Genomic DNA, 19,067 nt, shown 5'->3' on the forward strand with positions numbered 1-19,067 from the left:
GAGTAAAAGACAAGATGATCGTCAATGGCGAGACAATTCAAGCGCGCATCAGAACAGATGTCCGAACTGTGGTTTTGATCACAAGAGAGACGCGCGATGCCCTGCAAGAGGAAAACAGTGCAGCAAATGCAGGAAATGGAACCATTTCTCTAAAGTGTGCAAAAGTGTTAGTGACCCCAATTCTAAATAAGGCTATACGTCGCCCACATTACCCTATGAAAACCCTTAACGATGTGCTTCCTCAGCTCTCTGAAGAACGATATTTCACAAAGTTAGATGCTCGTAGTGGTTACTGGACCCTCAAGTTGTCGGACGAATCTGTGCGAAAAGTGCAAACTTTACTGCGATGCAGGGAGAAAGGTATAAAGCTGTGAGACGGAATGACTATTTTGGTCACATAATTTCAGCTCAAGGTCTAAAGCCCGACCCTAAAAAGGTCAAGGCCATTTTCTGGAAACCTATTTGTCTAAAATGAAATGCTACTGTCATCAAAGACAGAATATTTATGGTAAGGAGGTGACGGTTCAAACCGATCACAAACCTTTGGTCTCCATTATCCAGAAACCCATTCATTCGGCACCAGCAAGGTTGCAACGTATGATACTGCAACTCCAGAGATACTCACTTCACTTAACACATGTTCCTGGTAAGAAAATCCCGGTGGCAGACACTTTGTCCAGAAAATACTTACCCGATACCTTACCATCTATATCAGATGACCTTGAAGCCCAAGTTCACATGATATCGAACTCTATACCTATGAGTGATGCCTGTCTCGATAGAATTAGGTATGAAACTGCTCAAGATTCTCAGTTAGTGACCTTGACAAGTATTATTCTGAATGGCTGGCCCGAGCACTTGGCTCAATGCCCATACTCTGTTAGAGAATTCTGGAATATTAGGGATGAATTATCTGTTGTAGATAAGTTAGTGATGAAAGGTCAAAGAATTGTGATACCAAGGTCATTGCAATCTGAAATGTTAGAAAAACTACACACAGGTCATCCAGGGGTAGAGAGAACTTTAAGACGAGCTCGTGATTCGATGTTCTGGCCGGGTATATCACAACAAGCACGTGACATGACACTTACTTGTCCCACGTGTCTCACACACCGGAATTCGAAACCCAAAGAACCCTTGAAACTGACTGATGTTCCTGACTACCCATGGCAAGTTGTTGCTACTGACCTTTTCACATGGGATGATCAAGATTTCCTGATAGTGGTAGACTATTATAGCCGCTTCTTTGAAGTGTTCAAGCTCAAAAGCACAACTAGTCAGAGTGTTATTACTAAGCTACAGGAATCATTTTCTAGACATGGCATTCCTGAGAAGGTAGTGTCTGATAATGGTCCCCAATACTCTAGTCATGAATTTAAGGATTTTGCCCATCAATGGAATTTCAACCACACAACCTCTAGCCCTAGGTACCCGCAGTCCAATGGACTTGCTGAACGAACTGTTCAGACTGCCAAGAGAATGTTGACAAAGTCCAAAAAGGATGGTCGCAATTTGTTTCTGTCTATTCTTGCTTATCGCACCACTCCTCTCAACATAGGTCTCTCACCCTCACAGTTGCTTATGTCCAGAAGGTTAAGATCAGACTTGCCAGTACACCCCTCCTTGCTAAAACCTCATGTTCATAACCAGGTTGATGTCAGACATTCTATGATGAATGAAAAGGTTAAGTCAAAACAGTATTATGATAAGAGGTCAAGGTTGTCTACTCCTTTAGATACAGGAGATAAGGTCAGAGTTCAGTTACACTCTAAGACATGGACTCCAGCAGTAGTCTTAAAACCTAATAATGAAAGGTCATACTTGGTAAAAACACCTAATGGTTCTGTTTATAGCAGAAATAGTAGACACATTGTTATGTCAAATGAAAATGTACACTGTGACCATGAGAATCCAAACTTCACTTTGTTCGCTCCACAACCCACTACTCAGGGAGATACTCTAAACATGCAGGGTGAAAAACTTGACACAGATTCTACCCGACCTACTTACTCACCAGGGGTACAGTCCAACCATGATAAACATATGCCAGTACAGTCTAACATGCCATATGTAACTAGGTCAGGGAGAATTGTAAAGCCCATTGATAAACTTAATCTTTGAATATTGTTAATTTGTATGATTCATTTACATGTGTGACAAATAGTCAAATGACATTCTAGTCAAACAGAGACATTGAAATTGTGAAGACTCTTAACTGATTGTAACTTGATTGTTAACCCAATGATGTGCCATTGATTATGTCAATATTGTCATTAATTTGTATGTTTATCCTTAGTTTATATTCACTTCAATTAATTTGAAAAAAAAGGGAGATGTTATGTTATCATGTTTATTACGAATTGATTTGTGTACGATGTAATGATTAATTGAGCATGCGCAATATAGTTTTGTACCGATTACAAATGGCGTTCTGTTATTTATGAGACCACACAGATTATCAGCCAGCATCCTTATCGCCGAACATATAACACTTAACATACCACAAATGAGATCTGCAGCGTAGAACCATCTCTTCTCGATTACATGTTCGTACTCGGAAAACACATATTGTCCTTCCTCCTCCTCTACAAATATCTTATTTTCTTCCTTGGTGACTTCTTTCAATATCAGTCCAAAAATTTCTTTTCTTCGTCCCCCTAGATCCTGGGCCTCCTCTCCATAACTTCTAGGCAGGGGCGGATCCAGCCATTTTTTGAAGGAGGGGTTCCAGGGTTGTGTCCCTTTACCCCCCCCCCCCTCCCCCGACTATACACTCTCAAGCAAGGATTCACACACACGTATGGAAAGATCTAAGATTATGGTAAATAACATCTTTGTTTTAGGTCCCTTTTTCTTTTAAAAAGGTACCCCTTGTCCAAATAAATAAGAAACACGTTTCAAAAAGTACTGAAGCCTAAAAATTGAATGGATTTGCAGCATTTCCGGAGATTACAAAGAATATTCTTTCAAAATTTTAAACTTTTGGTGGGTGGGGGTGTAGTTGAGGTTTAAAATAAATAATTACCTTTTAGTTCCTTCGAAAGATATAATCAAAAAACGGTACATTAGATACAAGTACCCAATACATGCAGGTAAAGATCGCGGGAATCTAATATAAAATTGAATTTTGCATGTTACTTATCATATATATATATGTATATATCAATTTTTTTCTACCATACTCTCATAAAAAGTACTGGTGAAGGTGAATGAGGGAAAGTTAATGTTTGAGAATATATCTTTTCAATACATAAGTTGGACTGATAAATATTCATTCTTTGAAAGCGTTTATCCTCTCTGTCTCTCCTTCACTCTCTCAACTTGGCAAAAAAGGGGGGATTTCCAACCCCTGGAACCCCCCCCCCCCTGGATCTGCCAATGTCTAGGGGTAGCCTAAAGATCAGTTCAAGTTTGGTTCCATCAATTCTGTAAATTCAGTGTCAAGCATTCTCTCTCTTGAGACAAAAATGTCGGTTGTATCTCCCTCCAACATTTTGACTTAGTAGTTATGTCCAGTTTTCTTCCGATCTACCTTTCTACCTTCCAATAAAAACATGACATTTTCATTTAAGTATACTTTAGGACACAATTTATGAAGGGTGCCTAGCAAATGCTTGAAGTGTGTTGAAACCCTTACTAAAGTCAAAAACGTTAATTTTTTTTTTATATTACAAAGGATAAAATATGACGCTGAATGAAGTAAGGTAAATCAGTGAATTGCTTTTGGTTTACATTTTCTGTTTCCGGAAAAATTTGCTTGCGAGCCCTGACATAATCACTTGGTGTAAACTTTTTAGGGGGTTGCACGTTAGACCTTAATCGGACAGGTGATAATACTGGTGGCTGTTTGTCTAAATTTGAATCGTTTATCCTATCTGTAATTGGAGATAAAGAAGGTGGAGATAAATAAAATGATGAGTTAAGACTTGGGGGAAATAACCTGTCTTTCTCTGTGGAGCTCAGATTGTTTGTGTCGGAGATTGCTGTTGGGGAAAAGGGTTGCAAAGTCGGCGTTTCCAATGCTGGCGGAACAGGAGAATCGATGTGGTCATTTGCAGTCTGAAATAATTCGTTGTCAGGAAAAGAAGCCGAAGGCCCTATGTTTACATGGCTGACCGGAGGAGTTAAGGAACTGTCGTTGGTGGATAGGTGTAGGTGGAGAATCGAATCACTAGAATAATCTGTTAGTTGAGGTTCAAGTTGAACTTAGTGTAAGGAATAGTGAGAAAAATCATTACTGTGAACATTGTTATTATCTGTGTTGTTTTGGTTTGAGTTGAGATCCCTGTTTGGAATACACACTGTATTAACATTATGAAAATTAACTTCATTAATACAAATATCCGCCTGCGTGCCCGGTATCGGTTCTAACCTTATAAAATGAAACTCGAACTCATGGTCTAAATAAATATGTAAAAGATTTTCCCTATTTTGACGATCAAAAGGCAAAATGTACCTAAAGTCGGACTGGGAGCTCGACACAATACGTACTGCGATATTAAATGCGTTCGCGATGGCCGTGATGCAGATGTGGTCGCCCCATTCGGTACCCAGTATGCCCTTTAAATAGGTATCCCAGTCTAAATTAGGTACAAAGTGTGAAAAGCGGTCGCCTGCCGGTGTTTCAGGGTTCTCGGAGAGCCAGTTTACCACGATATCTCTAATATCTTGCTGATTTCGTTCAAGCGCATTTCGAACCAAATCGTCATGGGCTGTATGGGTTCTCGAGAGGCTCGGTCCTTTGAGTTGGTTTAATACATTATCAGAAAGATAGAACTCCGAAATATGCGGGAAATTATGGGAAGGAATTGAACAGGGAACTTTGCTTTCGCGGCAACAAAATTTATTTAATTTGTGTACACAGTTTGGATCCGATTTTCGGGAACATTGCTCATTGTTACACTCGCACAACGGATCAAGCCTTAATCGATTACGATTTTGTCTTTTTAACAGTTCTTCGGAACGTGAAATTGCTGCTATGTTTTGTACATTTATCCAACGCGACTACGCATTGGAAAACCTTATTTTGTAAGAGAACGTGTTGTGTTTTGTGCCAATTATTTTTTCCCTTTCGAACCGCGGCTTAGCTTTATTGTAATTTTTCCGAGTTTGGGATTTTACGAACACTTCGTCGCCCACACTATAGACACTAACTTGATGTTTTTTGAAATGGTGCTTTATCATGGTGTTCTCGCGTTTTTTAGATGCCAGGAGGGCTGCCTTGCGAATGGCGGACTGCTTTTTCAACTCTTTCGAAACATTATTTGAAACGGTTGGTCCAAGACGAGTAGACTTACGCACACGATTAGATTCCCGTCCGTGATATACGTAAAATGGAGAATCCTTTAAATATTTCAGCTGGAGGGAAGACTTTCATGCTCTTGCATCAGATGCGATGCTCCAGATTTGGAGGGAAATTCTGGGTTACGCTTTTCCCCCATTTTGCATGATCTTGCCTTGTCTAGCGAAGGTGAGGGAGGAGAAGTGCCAAGTTGTGATCGTAACAGCGACATGGCAAACGCAACCTTGGTATCCTCTCTTTCCAGTGCTGATACCTATGGGTTCGAGAACCTTAACTTCTCCCCTGGGGGAAGTTCACCCGTTGATCACCAACGGAACGTTACAACTAGCAGGGTGGAAGGTATCAGGAGACATTACACTTCAGAAGGTTTTTCAGACAAAGTTAAATAACTACTCTTGTACGTATGGAGACCAGGCACAAAATCTGCTTACGACAGTGCCTGGTCGAAATGGAATAGCTGGTGTTTCGAACGGTCAGTTGATCCCTTTTCAGCCAATTTGGCCTCTGTTCTCGATTTTTTATACCCCCCGCAAACGAAGTTTAGGGGGGGGGTATATTGGAATCACCATGTCCGTCCGTCCGTCTGTCTGTAGACGAGATTTTGTCCGGACCATTACTCAGAAACTATTGGAAGGATTTGTCTGAAAATTTGTACACATATTATTCACCATATGAAGTTGTGCACCTGATATTTTTCATCTTGATTGGATTATTATTTTGAATTTTACAGGTGTTTTTTCATTTTTATTTTGTGTTTTCGTTTGGACCATTTCTCAGAAACTATTGCAAGGATTAATCTGAAAATTTGTACAATTATTATTCACCATATGAAGTTGTGCACCTGGAATTTTTAACTCTTTTTGTTCATTTTTCTGCATTTTACAGGTTTTTTAAAATTTTAATTGACTTGTTCATTTTGGGCTCATGTATAAGGTTTGAAACATAGAATCTAGAATATCTGTACAAAAATGTGAAATACAGCTTAAAACTACTCATAAAAACTCTATAAAAAAAAAAAAAAAGAAACATCAAGTGTTAAAAACAGTTTTTACATTGCACAGAAGATAACGTAATTTCATTTGTCTCTTTGGAATAATGACTGGACATGCATCCAGTTAAAGATAAATTAATGAGTTTGGTGTTGGAAGTTGTTTAGCCATATCTCTTATCAAGTGTGTGTGTGTTATCAAATCTTCAGGGAATAAGGCACAAGAATTAAAGATCTCTCTTCTCTTATTCTCTTAATTGTAATTTATTGTCTGTCAAAACACTTCATTACTGGATGACCAGTTCTTATTTTCAAAATGCATTTCAAATTAATATATCAAGATTAATTTGATTTTGTATAATTGTTTTTTTTTTCAACAATCAGTTTGCAGAGTGACATAACACATATTGCAATATATTTTTTTAGTGCAGTAATAAAGAAAAATTAAATGAAAAAATAAAAAAAATGTTATAATGGAATTACAATGTATTAGTATTAATGTTTCATTTGGTTGCACCTACGTTTCATTCATTAAGAAACATGATGAGCAATTATATTTCACTGCAAATTTTTTAAAGTAAATTGTGAACATCTCTAGATCCATAAAGTATTTTTGAATTGGCACCTTCTCTGAAAAACCCAGCGGGGGGTATTAGTCCCTATTGGACAGTTCTAGTTTTAGCTTTAATGTTTTATCAGGGCTATAAATACCGTACAATTAATGTTCATAGGTCGGCAATTTCCTCAGTGTTACCACAATTAATTGGAGTTTCTGTAGGTCAGGTCCCTGTTGTGAAACAACTGTTTAAGGGAATATTAATAAAAGACCCACCGCAACCTAAATATGTTTTTTCCTGGGATATCAATATTGTTCTCAAACATCTGTCTAAATTGCCTTGTGACGAAGACCTTTCTATTTTACAACTGAGCACAAAATTTACCATTTTACTCGCTCTAGGGGCTCCAAAAGGGGTTTCTGAGATTGCTAGACTTGATCGCAGATTTATGGAAACAAGAGGCCCACGGGCCTTATAGGTCACTGTAACGTTTATTCAGTAAACATCAACATACTATTGAACATCGAACCCGATCATAATTAAGACATGGTAGATTTATCGTTACATCCCCTTTCTCAAGATTTTTCTTAAAAATTATGAATTTACAAACCAGGCATTTTCAAATGTAAATTATACATAAAGCTTAATTCATCAAAATCCCATAATAGTCTATATTGTCCAGAATTCGAATGTCAGAGTATTCACGTGACTTATGGCCGGGTAGTCATGAATTTCTGAGCTCCGACGTTTTTGACCTTAAGTGTGCTCTTCTGGATCGGAGATTAAAGATATGTGTAGTCAGACCTAAAGAGTAATGATTACCATTTCTTAAAGGAAAAAACTGGAGTTTTTGGCAAGTTCTTTAGTGATTTATTTGTGTTTTCTTTTTCCCCTTTTTGAACAATAGAATTATGAGTTCCAGTCGTGAGCAGATGTCAGTACAAAAAAGGAACAGTGGACACGGTCAGCCTACTTCGGACTCAGCACTAGCGGTATATCCTTTGTTCCTCATTTCATGCCGCCGTTCACGCCTGAGTTACTCGGTGCAATGCAGACCCTACCGAACTTGCAGATAAGCCTGGGGGAAATAACAGAATCTTTAAAGGCAACTAAAGGCTTAACACAAGATATAAGTAATATAAGGAAAGATCTATGGGAGGAAGATGGATTTGATTTTCGTATATGTCATGTTGCTCAACAACAAGGAGAGAACATCGACAATATCCAGATGCTTCAGCAGGAAAACAAAATGTTAAGAGAAGATGTCAACATGTTAAAATCAGTTGTCATTAATTTAGACAGAACAGTAAGAAAACAGCAATCTGAAATTACAGATTTAAAGTCAAGGTCGATGAATCAGAATATTCTTATTCACAATCTACCAGAAGAGGAAGATGAGGAAAATTTATTTGAAAAAATCCCCCGTCTTATAAAGGAGCATTTTGAAACGATACATTAAAATATTGTGTTCTGCCGTTGCGTATGATGGGTCTATAACATTTTTTTTGTAAAAGTTTCTAACCCGGTTGTATGTATCTGTTGTTGCTGAGGCTGCTTTGAAAGTATTTCCTTCGTTTGAGCAATCAATGGTAGACATAGGAATCTGCTGAAGCTTTTCCTTATCTGCTTTGGTCATATCTAGGATATTTTCTGGCCTTGGTTTCAATACTTTGTCTCTGTACACATTTCCATTTGGAAATACTAGCTTGTCTCCTACGAATCGTGTCTTCACTTTCTCTTTCCAGTACTGATCATTTATTTCCTGAAGTTTCTTTCGGTTTTCCGCGACTTCTATTGGTCTCTGCGTAACGGCGCAATCCATGAGGGTTACAACGATGACGCTGAGTACAGTGCAGGAAGGCGGCTTATTCAAATTCTACGATCGATGAATGTTACAAACATGACATGCGTGATTTCCAGATTCTATGGGAAACAGTTGGGCTTTCGCAGGTTTCAAATCATGGAAAACTTGATGGCAGACATTGTTCTTGCACATAGTGGCTAATTATGTACTCAGGTCAGGTAATCAGTATATTGGAACTGTCGTGCTAAATGTAATGAGGTGTATTAATAGTTAACCATCGTTAACATGGTCAGCAAATCATATGTAATATATTTAATGTATTTATTTCCTTCTTATCAAAAGAACTGGTTGCATAGTAAAATGTAGTAAAATCGTCAATGATTATTATTATATATACTTACGAATTTAAGATTAATGTCTAAATTGAAAATTGAGTAAATTTTCAATCCATTTCTAATATTTAACAAAACGGAATTTTCAGATCCGTTGTGTTTTGAGTCTAAATTTTTTCACCGCTTTTCCTTTCCGGTATCGAACCCGATTCAAGATGATAATCACATTTTGGGTTAAAAGCTAAGGTACTCTGAATAAAAATGAACTATCCATTTTTGTATATAAGCTGTATGTTTATTTGTTTGTGTTTTTGTTATAAACCTGGCTCTTTGTTAAAAAGGATTTTTTTGTTTACTTGCAACTGCATTGCAAGTTTGGAGTACACTTTGTATTGTGTGAGGGGTTGCACGATAGGCCATCATGAGGTATGGTAAATGGTCATCCCAATCATCTTCATTGACAAATGCAGACAATATGGCAATCAGAGTTCTATCAAAACGCTCAACGAGGCCATCAGATTGTGGTCTTTATGGAGTGGTTCTAGTTTTCTCTATCCCTAAAATTTTACAAAGTTCAGAAAATAATTCACATTCGAATTCTCTCCCTTGATCAGTATGGATTTGATTTGGAACACCAAAACGTGAGATAAAGTAGCAAGTTTTTCAGCAACTGTAAGGGCAGTATGATCAGACACAGCATATAATTATACACTCATTTCCATTATTGGTTGTTGGTAAACCCCCTAAATACCTATTGCAATTCGGTCGAATGGTTTTGTAGATTGAAGTAGAGAAGACTGAAGTGGAGATTTTCCAAACCCTGGACCAGGTTTTCTACGTGCACAAAGATCTCATTATTGACATCATAATTTAACATCATTTGACAAGCCAGGCCAATAGAACCTTCTTTGACAGACTTTTATGTTTTACCCCTCCCTAAATGACTTGAAATTCTTTAATTGTGTAGGGATTCTAAAATCTTTTCTCTCATAATTTGAGGGCAACTAGATATCATTGAGAGGGTGGCCATCTCAAAGGGCCCCGCATTCAACAAAAGAATCATTGAAGTGTAACGAGCGCATTGGGGTATACATCTGAAAGAAATATGGCGGAATGCGGCTAAGGTTGGTATGAAACAAGTCGAACATAGATGAAAATGTTGCGTTTTTAAGAATTCATATCAGCTTTAATCATTATGTTTTGATTAGGTTGCTGTTGAAGTCAAGATTCTGTCGGCAAGACCAGTATCAATACAAATAGTCAAAGAATTTCCTATTCAAAAGCAAGAAGTGATCATTGGAGATAGCTCTGAAAAAATGAAATTAAAACTTTGGGATGACATGGTGACGAAGCTAGAAATTGGCAAAGGTTACAGATTGAATCAACTCTCCCGTCCGTTTCAAATTGTAAAAACTATTACAGCTACGAAAGCTACAAGCATTGTAAGCATTGATGATTTGGTAACTTGTTTACAGGCACCTGAAAATAATGATCTCATTGAAAAGGAAGGAAAAATTACCAAAGTGGGTTTAGTGATACACTTTTCGTGTGAAATGTGTAAGGGAAAAGTTGTCTTAGCCAGATGATGATTCTAAATTCATCAGATGCCCATCGTGCAAAATGAAAATGGCGAAAGAAACTTTACGAAAATCCATGAATGGTACTCTCTGCTTCTCTTATGGATACCAGAAAGTAAAGTTACCAATTTTCTCCTCAACATTACTTACAATGTGTATTGCTAATCATCTCACTGTTGATAATGTTGAAAACATTGAAAATTTTCTTCTGTCAAATTCTTTCAGAGTAGCGTACTCACCTGAATCAAAACATGTGCAAAACATTGTCCATCTTACTAATGTCGCTCTCCACAGAGTTCAAGTCAAAACCATGGAAGGATCTGACTGTGGTTCTAATGGAACAGAAGTCATGTTTCTCTTAATTTTGTTTTCTAAAATGGTTAAGATTCTGTCTTTAAAAAAGTGGTTTATATTCCCCAGATTCTTGTTTCAAAATATGAGTTTTTGGACAACCATTCCGATTTGACCAGGCACCACATTCATCTGAGAATGATTTTCTTTCACTTTTTACTATGTTGTTATGATTCTGAATTACAAAAAACACATTGTTTCTTAAACCCTGAGGAATTGCGGGATTGGCTTTTGAAACAGGGTAAGAAGTGAGAATTGCTAGTAAGTCTTCTTGATTTAAGAAGGATTTCTCCATGCAACCATTTGCCAATTCTTGAACTGACTGATTATGTATGAATACAGTGTTCTCTGCCAACAAAGAAACACGCATGCTAACTCTCCATTCCCGCCTACATTTTGGAAACAATTCAATATATTTACATTCGCTGTGTTTTTCTACTGAGCTTACTGTGAAATTGATTTGAAAATCATTTTCGTGTATACTCACGCAAAGAAATATACACGGAGAAACGTGCGTTAACGTGACGTCACAATGAGGCTGCAGCGACGTTAGGTAAAGTGCAACGATATAGGGCAGCGAGAAATTCAAATATTTAGCTTATTTTAGTTGCTTTCAAACATGTAAAATGTAAATATAAGGAAAGTTTTTCAGTTTTTTGTGAATTATTGGTGTGTGAATCACACAGACTTGCATGTAGGCATATTTTTTCATGAAGCGCGCTATGCCTACGTGACAAGTCTGTATGATTCACACACCAATAACTCACACAAAACTGAAAAAAACATTCCTTAAATGAATAGCAATTTGGCCATAAAATCTTTGTTTAATACAAAGAACAGTCCAATGGTAATTGATAAATCGTCTTAATACCAGCGCTAAACAGTAAATTATCAATAATTCGAGCTCTTTTTCGAGTTTTTTTTTACTTCCGTGATTTTTTAGAAGCTGGAAACTGTTAAGAAGGAAAACGAGTTACAGCCCTTGTCATGGTCGACACGGATTTTTTACCGCTCCGAGTACTTGCTTAGATTTTGGTCTGTGAATTCTTTATTCGAGAGCGACCCATGCCTGAGAATAAACAGATGTTTCGCCGCTATAGTATGCAGGTATAGCAGGTATAGTGAAAGTGCATTACTTAGTATTTAGCTTGCATGACTATTTGCACATCTAAACAAGTCGGTGAACAGTTCATTGAACACTACTCAGCATGTCAAAAGTATCGAGGCTTTTGTCTCTACACTTCTCTATCAAATATTTCAAGGGTATAACTCACGAGGATATATTGAATGGTTTACTGGAAAAAGTTGAAAACAATGACATTAAAGCTATTCAAATTACTGAAAGTGATTGCATAATTACTCTTCGAGATAGTCAGGTGAAGGAAAATCTTCTTATGTCGGATTTAACGGTCAGAAATAGAAACATCACTCTGATTGATGTAGAGAAACAAATAACAAATGTTACCATTAAAGATGCCCCAGTCGAACTAGATGATTCCTTCATCGTCACACACATGATGGTCTATGGACAGGTAGTGTCAGGTTCAATAAAACGAGGCACAATTAAAAACACAAGTATTGAAACCGGAACAAGATACCTACAAATCTTAAACTGTGTTTCGACTTTCCCCAATCGAACACACTTCGGAGATCACGAAGTTCGATTATTTGCTGATAACAATAGAACAGAGTGTCCATATTGTAAAAATACCGATCACCCGTCGTTTAAATGCCCAAACAAACCTGATCAAAAAGTAGTGTGCTTTAAATGCAATAAATAAGGTCACATAGCATTTAACTGTCAAAACGACCCAGTGTGTCGATACTGTAAACAAGAAGGTCACAACAAAGACGACTGTCAAAAACTTGCTGAAAAACTTGCCCTAAAATATGGAAAATATGCCTCCGAAATTTTGGAAGGTAACGAAGCGATGCATGATTATGAAAGCGCTGAACAAAATGGTGAAAATGATGAACCCATCGACACAATTGTACTCGGTGCATCAAACTGCAGCAGGCTCCCAAAACTGACGCCTAACATTTTAAACGTTTCTGTGTCAGGAGCAGCATATGAAAACATGTCAGAGTTGTTAAATCATGCGAATAAGAAACTTGGTTATTCTGTACCCCAAAATATCAAAGTAAATCTGGGCACAAATGATATATCAAGGCATCGGGACAACCCTAGTGAAATAAATGTAAACGTGCTTATGGGTCTCAATAAAGTAAAAGAAACCTATCCATCGGCAACTATAAGTGTCAGCACGATTATTCCAAGGAAAGGTAAGGGTGCCGTAATAAAAAAATTAAATGAAACAACAAACACAGTGAACATCTTCCTGAAAAAACTTTGCGAAAAGGATCACAGAACTCAGATGATTGACACATACAGTCTTTTCGTAAACGATCAAGGTCACGCGATCAAATCATTGTACGACCCTACCGATCCAAGTGGCGTGCACATAAGCAGTGAAGGTGCCTGAAAAATTGCGATGGCGTTTCTCGAGCAAAAAGAAACTTCGGATGACAGTGAACCTCAGACCCCAAGCATGTCAAAACGAAAATTAAGTTCTCAAACACCGCCATCCGCGGAGAAACAAGGCAAATGTCCCAAAATTTAGTGAATGTAGCGAATGTACGTGAACCTCACATAATTTAACATTGTATGTACATATGTTTGGGTATGTTTTTTGTTTTTTTCACAGTCATGTTGTGTACAATGTATACTAGTAAACGATTTGCATTTAAGCATGTGTACATAGGAATTAATACAAACATGTACATGTTTAGCATGTTCATTTGTTTTTTCAAATCAAATATTTATGAGGGGAATTCTTTTTATTACCCCCAAAAATTGTACACATTTAGCATGTTTATTTTTTTTAAATCAAATATTGATAAGCAGAAAAAAAACTTTTATTACCCCTAAAAATTGTCAATGTCTTTGCATATATCATCTATAAACGTTAACGGGTTAAGGGATAAAAGAAAAAGAATGTGTATATTTTCATGGTTGAGCAAGCGTACCTGTAAATATGATGTAGTTTGTTTACAAGAGACTCACGGAACTGATCTCGATACCGAGAGATGGAAACATGAATGGAAAGAATTTAACGGTACTAATTCTATATGGAATAACTGGTCTAGTGAATCACGCGGTGTTGGCATATTATATATGAAAAAAAATGAACTAAAAGTTAGCGATGTAATATTCGACAAAGATGGACGGGAAATAGACATATGCCTTATGATAAACACAATAAAAATTGGACTTAAAAATATTTATGCACCAAACATCGCGAATGAAAGAAAATCATTTTTTAAACATTTGACCTTCAATAATTTAGATTATAAAATAATATGTGGTGACTTTAACTGTGCTATAGATAAAAATATGGATAGGCATCCAATTCCAGTTAAAGAAGATCCTAGTAAAGATATACTCGATAAATTTCTTAGAGATAACGAACTAGAAGATATTTGGCGAGATAGAAACTTAGAGAGAAAATGCTATACTTTCCATAGATGTAACTCTAAGTCTAGAATCGATTATTTTTTTATTTGTGAAAATTTATCACATAAAATCAAAAATACAAGAATCACACATTTTCCACTTAGCGATCATGACCTCGTTTCGATAAAGTTACATGTAGAAGAAGTTGAACGAGGCCCGGGGGTATGGGCAATGAATGTAAAAACTATTTCAAAAGAAGATTTCAAGAAAACATTTAATGAATTTTGGAATAATCACAAATTAAGTCTAGAAAAATATAATAATGTTCATGAATGGTGGGATATGACAAAAAATAAAATTAAATCAATCTGTATAGAGTTATCCAAAACCTATAATACTAGCAAGAAAAAATGTGAAAAAGGAGTTTTCCACTTAAGTATAGTAGCTTGGTCCCTTTTTTCGCCCTTATTTTACAGAATATACTTGAGGATATGGTATAATTTTTATTTTCATGATGTATAACAAAGTATTTCTGATTAAAATTTTGTACAATCATTATTAATGACTTTGAGTATCAAGAAATAAAAGCCAATTTTCAACACCTATCTCACATACAAATTCCGGAACATTTTCTTTCGATAAGAGTACGGTTTCTCTATTACATACACATGGGCGGAGACATTTAAATTTGGTACTATAAAAGGAAGACATGGTGAGCGGTAGCGTGAGGTAAGAAATAATTAACAATTTCCGGGTTAGAATAATATTCACATAAGCTTGAATTTTACTTGCACTACTCGTTTTCTTCTTAATTTCGCGTGGGCGAGGGGCCTTTTTTTTTCTTGGGGTATTTTGGTCTGAAAACCCCCTAATCACTTTTTTTTTATCTTTAATCTATAAATGCATCTATCAGATATATTAGCCACTGCATTAATTTTCTTCCATATGACAGTTTAAAAAGTACAAGCGATCGAATAATAAATTACGGTAAATACACACAGAAATATACTTCCTTTCCTTTGTAGGGGGGGGGGGGGCTGAGAAAAAAAAAACAATAACATGAAAAGAAGTTTGATAAAGCAAAAGAAAAGGGGTAAGCTCTTCCAAACTTGAAAAAAAACGATTATGTAGGAGTGGGAATAATCAAACTATTACCCAGTTTTATTTGAAAAATAAAACAACAATTTCAATTTGTGTTTATTCATATCGTACCAGCCTAAATGCGTAAGAAAGTTTTTTTTTGGGGGGGGGGGGAGAACTAAAGATTTATCTCTGAAAAGAAGGGGTCATCCCTCCCCCTGATACTACATGCCTGACATGTATATTTATATTTCTTAATTTTGCTCTAAATGCCACAATGAATATCCCAATTTACTTATGTTTAACATATACATGCCGTGTACAAATCGCGTAATATACATATTTTTAATCACTTCAAAAATAGTTGTTGAAAAATAGAAACATAATTATTATACTTCATGAGGATTCTTAATAATAAATATCACAATATAGGTAAATGAAGTTCAAACTCAATATTCATCTACTTAGTTGCATTAAGACATTCGAAGTTTTTCCGAGTTTATATGCACCCCAAAACGTGACAAAAGTGTAAGGTTGCTTTGAATATTCTTTTTCGCAAGAAACTGATTAAATGTGTATTTATAAACATCTACTCGTATATTATTGTGTTGTTGGCAATGCCCAGGAAAACTGCGATTACATGTATGAGAATTAAAATATGCCCATGAAAATCATCATTTGAAAATTTAACATGAGTGATATTCTTCGAAGTCTATAGATACTTGTTTTGAATTTAAAAAAAATAAAAGCTGGTGACTGCACTTTTCAAATACGAGCTACATGTGTGACGCTTCCTAGAGAAAACACGCTTTCTGGAGGTATTCACCTGTGGCGGTATGGAATCACGTGACATATTATCTATTCTTAGCAGGTCAACAAGAGGTTAATCTTATGTAAATGTACTCACCAAACAGATTCAAAATCATGATACTTTTAAGTAAAACACATAGAGCGCAAGGTTGTTCAACAAAGATATTTTCACACAATCTGTATAAATATAATATACATATTATATTTTAATCTCGACTTTGAACAAATCTGCGCTCGATGTTTACGAAAGCCGAGAAGTAGGTACCTGTCACAAATTTCTTTTGTTATTCATGAAAATCAAAGGACCCCACCTTCAAAACACAGCTTAGCGTGTTGTCTAGTTCAATTATTTGACATTTTTAAACGTTGACGCAAATACTACAGACATGAGAGAATAATATAATTTACTTTTTAAGTTTTTTAATGAAAGTTTAAAATTTGACGAGTAACTGGGGACCACAGATTATGCCTTATTGAGACTTCTTCTTTGAAAAAGAAATAGAGAGCATAAAAAATAACCCTAATACGGATAAAGAATATTTGAATGCGATTGAGCAAAAACTAAAGGATATATTGAAAGAAAAAACAGAAGCCGCAATTCTGAGATCTAAATGCAAGTGGTTTTCTGAAGGAGAAGTGTCCTCCTCTTATTTCTTTCAATTAGAGAAAAAAAATGGTGAAAACAAACTATGGGTAAGAATAAAATGTGATGATGGGAAATATAAAACAGATATTGATTCTATAATTGAGGAACAAATAAAATTTTACAAAGAATTATTAAACACTGAAGGGTGCGACCCAGAAAGTGGAGATAAATTGTTAAAAGAAGTTTATAGTAAACTTACTACTGAAGAAAAAGAAAAGCTTGATCGCGATGTAAATGAAGAAGAAATTCATAACGCAATTATGTCATTAAAAATTAATAAATCACCAGGGGAAGATGGTATTACATCAAATTTTTACCAAATTTATTGGGATGTTATTAAAGATGAATTTACCAAAGTAATTAAACATATCTTTAACCACAGTTTACTTTGCGACTCCCAAACAAAAGGTATATTATCCTTAATTCACAAAGGGGGAGAACGCGAAAATATAAAGAATTGGAGACCTCTGACAATGTTAAATACAGACTATAAAATAATTGCAAAAATACTTGCTGAAAGATTAAAATCTGTCCTGCCAAAACTTATACATCCTGATCAAAAAGGTTTTGTAAAGGGAAGAAATATAAGTGAAGCCAATAGAATTATACAAGATATAATTGATTTTGCAGATAATGAAGACTTAGAAGGAGCAATAATTTTTCTTGATCAACAAAAAGCATTTGATAGATTAGAATGGGAATGGTTAGACTCTACCTTAAAGAACTTTAATTTTGGAAATAAATACTGTAACTGGATAAAAATGTTGTTAATAAATGCAAAAACCTGCATTAAAACAAATGGGTTCCTCTCCAAATACTTTACAATATCAAGATCAGCTAGACAAGGGTGTCCTATAGCTCCCTTGCTATATGTATTACAAATAGAACCTATGGCTTGTGCCATACGCCAAAATCCGAACATTAAAGGTATACATATTCCTAATAATAATCAGCACATTGAATGCAAAATAAATATGTTTGCTGATGATACCCAGTTGTTCAATAAAGACGAAGAATCTATAGAAGAATCCTTTAAAATCTTAGAAATATATGAAAAAGCATCTGGCGCAAAAATAAATTTTGCTAAAACAAAGGGCTTATACATTGGAAAATCAAGGGGTAAAAAACCTAAATTTAATAAAATTCAGTGGACCACAACGCATGTTAAAACGTTAGGTGTGAACCACGGATACGATATTAATATTGAAGCTTTATGGATGGAAAAAATAGAAAAAATAACCAATTGCCTCCATGTTTGGAAAACTAGAAATTTAACATTTAAGGGAAAAACATTAATAATCAAAAATCTTGTAATTCCTATTATTGGTTATGAAATTGAAATGAGAGGCATACCAAATATTTACAGTAAAAAAATTAATGAAATTATTTGGTCTTATATATGGGATCAGAAAGTTAATAAAGTAGATAGAAATGTTTGCTGCCTTAGTAAAGCAGAGGGGGGATTAGACATGGTAAATTTATTTACATTTATTAAAAGTAAACAAATTAAAACAATATACAAAATAATGCACTCTGAACTTGAAAACTGGAATGCTATAGGAAAGCTCTGGCTAAAAAGTAAAGATATACATCCAAAACAGGAATATTTTATTTGCAATTGCTCTGATCTTATGAACATATCTCTTAATAAACTACCCACATTTTATAAAAATGCATTATTGGCATACAGTGAATTTAGATCACACTTTCCACCAGAAAGCAAAGATGAACTTTTAAAAAGTCAGATTTTTGGAAATAAAGATATACAATTCCGAGGCAAAAGCCTATATATAGAGTCTTTTATTCAATGTGGTCTTCAAACTATTGGAGATATTTGGGATAATGATACTAAGACTTTTAAAACTAATGCTTACATATTTTCAAAACTACTTGATAAAAGAAGTTGGATTTTTGAATACAGTAAAATAAAAACCGCTATACCTAAAACCTATATTGACATTCTAGAAGGGAGAAATACTGTAAATAGAATAGATAATGAAATAAATAATTTTTTTGTGATGTTAGATAATTTTTTATTTGTAAGAAAAACAAATAAGTTCATAAATTTCGAAGATATAAAACTCAAAGATATACAAAGAGTATTAAACAAAAATATCACTCCAAAATCCCAACAAAAATGGGAGAAATTGATGCAAATTGAAATTA

General features: G+C 35.4%; 1 protein-coding gene and 1 pseudogene across 1 annotated transcript; one reads left to right on the forward strand and one right to left on the reverse strand.

Moving 5' to 3' along the window:
* The first annotated feature begins 471 nt into the window (after positions 1 to 471).
* On the forward strand, positions 472 to 2,121 carry LOC134252626 (uncharacterized protein K02A2.6-like). The gene has a single exon (XM_062735114.1). It carries the CDS (start codon positions 472 to 474, stop codon positions 2,119 to 2,121), a length of 1,650 nt encoding a protein of 549 aa, XP_062591098.1.
* Positions 2,122 to 3,499: 1,378 nt separating this feature from the next.
* LOC134252627 (uncharacterized) lies at positions 3,500 to 5,513 on the reverse strand (annotated as a pseudogene).
* Positions 5,514 to 19,067: the final 13,554 nt, after the last annotated feature.

The sequence above is a fragment of the Saccostrea cucullata genome, unplaced genomic scaffold (genome assembly GCF_032062105.1).
Source record: "Saccostrea cucullata isolate Sc308-1 unplaced genomic scaffold, CSIRO_AGI_Scuc_v1 ctg3560, whole genome shotgun sequence".
Taxonomy (NCBI): domain Eukaryota; kingdom Metazoa; phylum Mollusca; class Bivalvia; order Ostreida; family Ostreidae; genus Saccostrea; species Saccostrea cuccullata.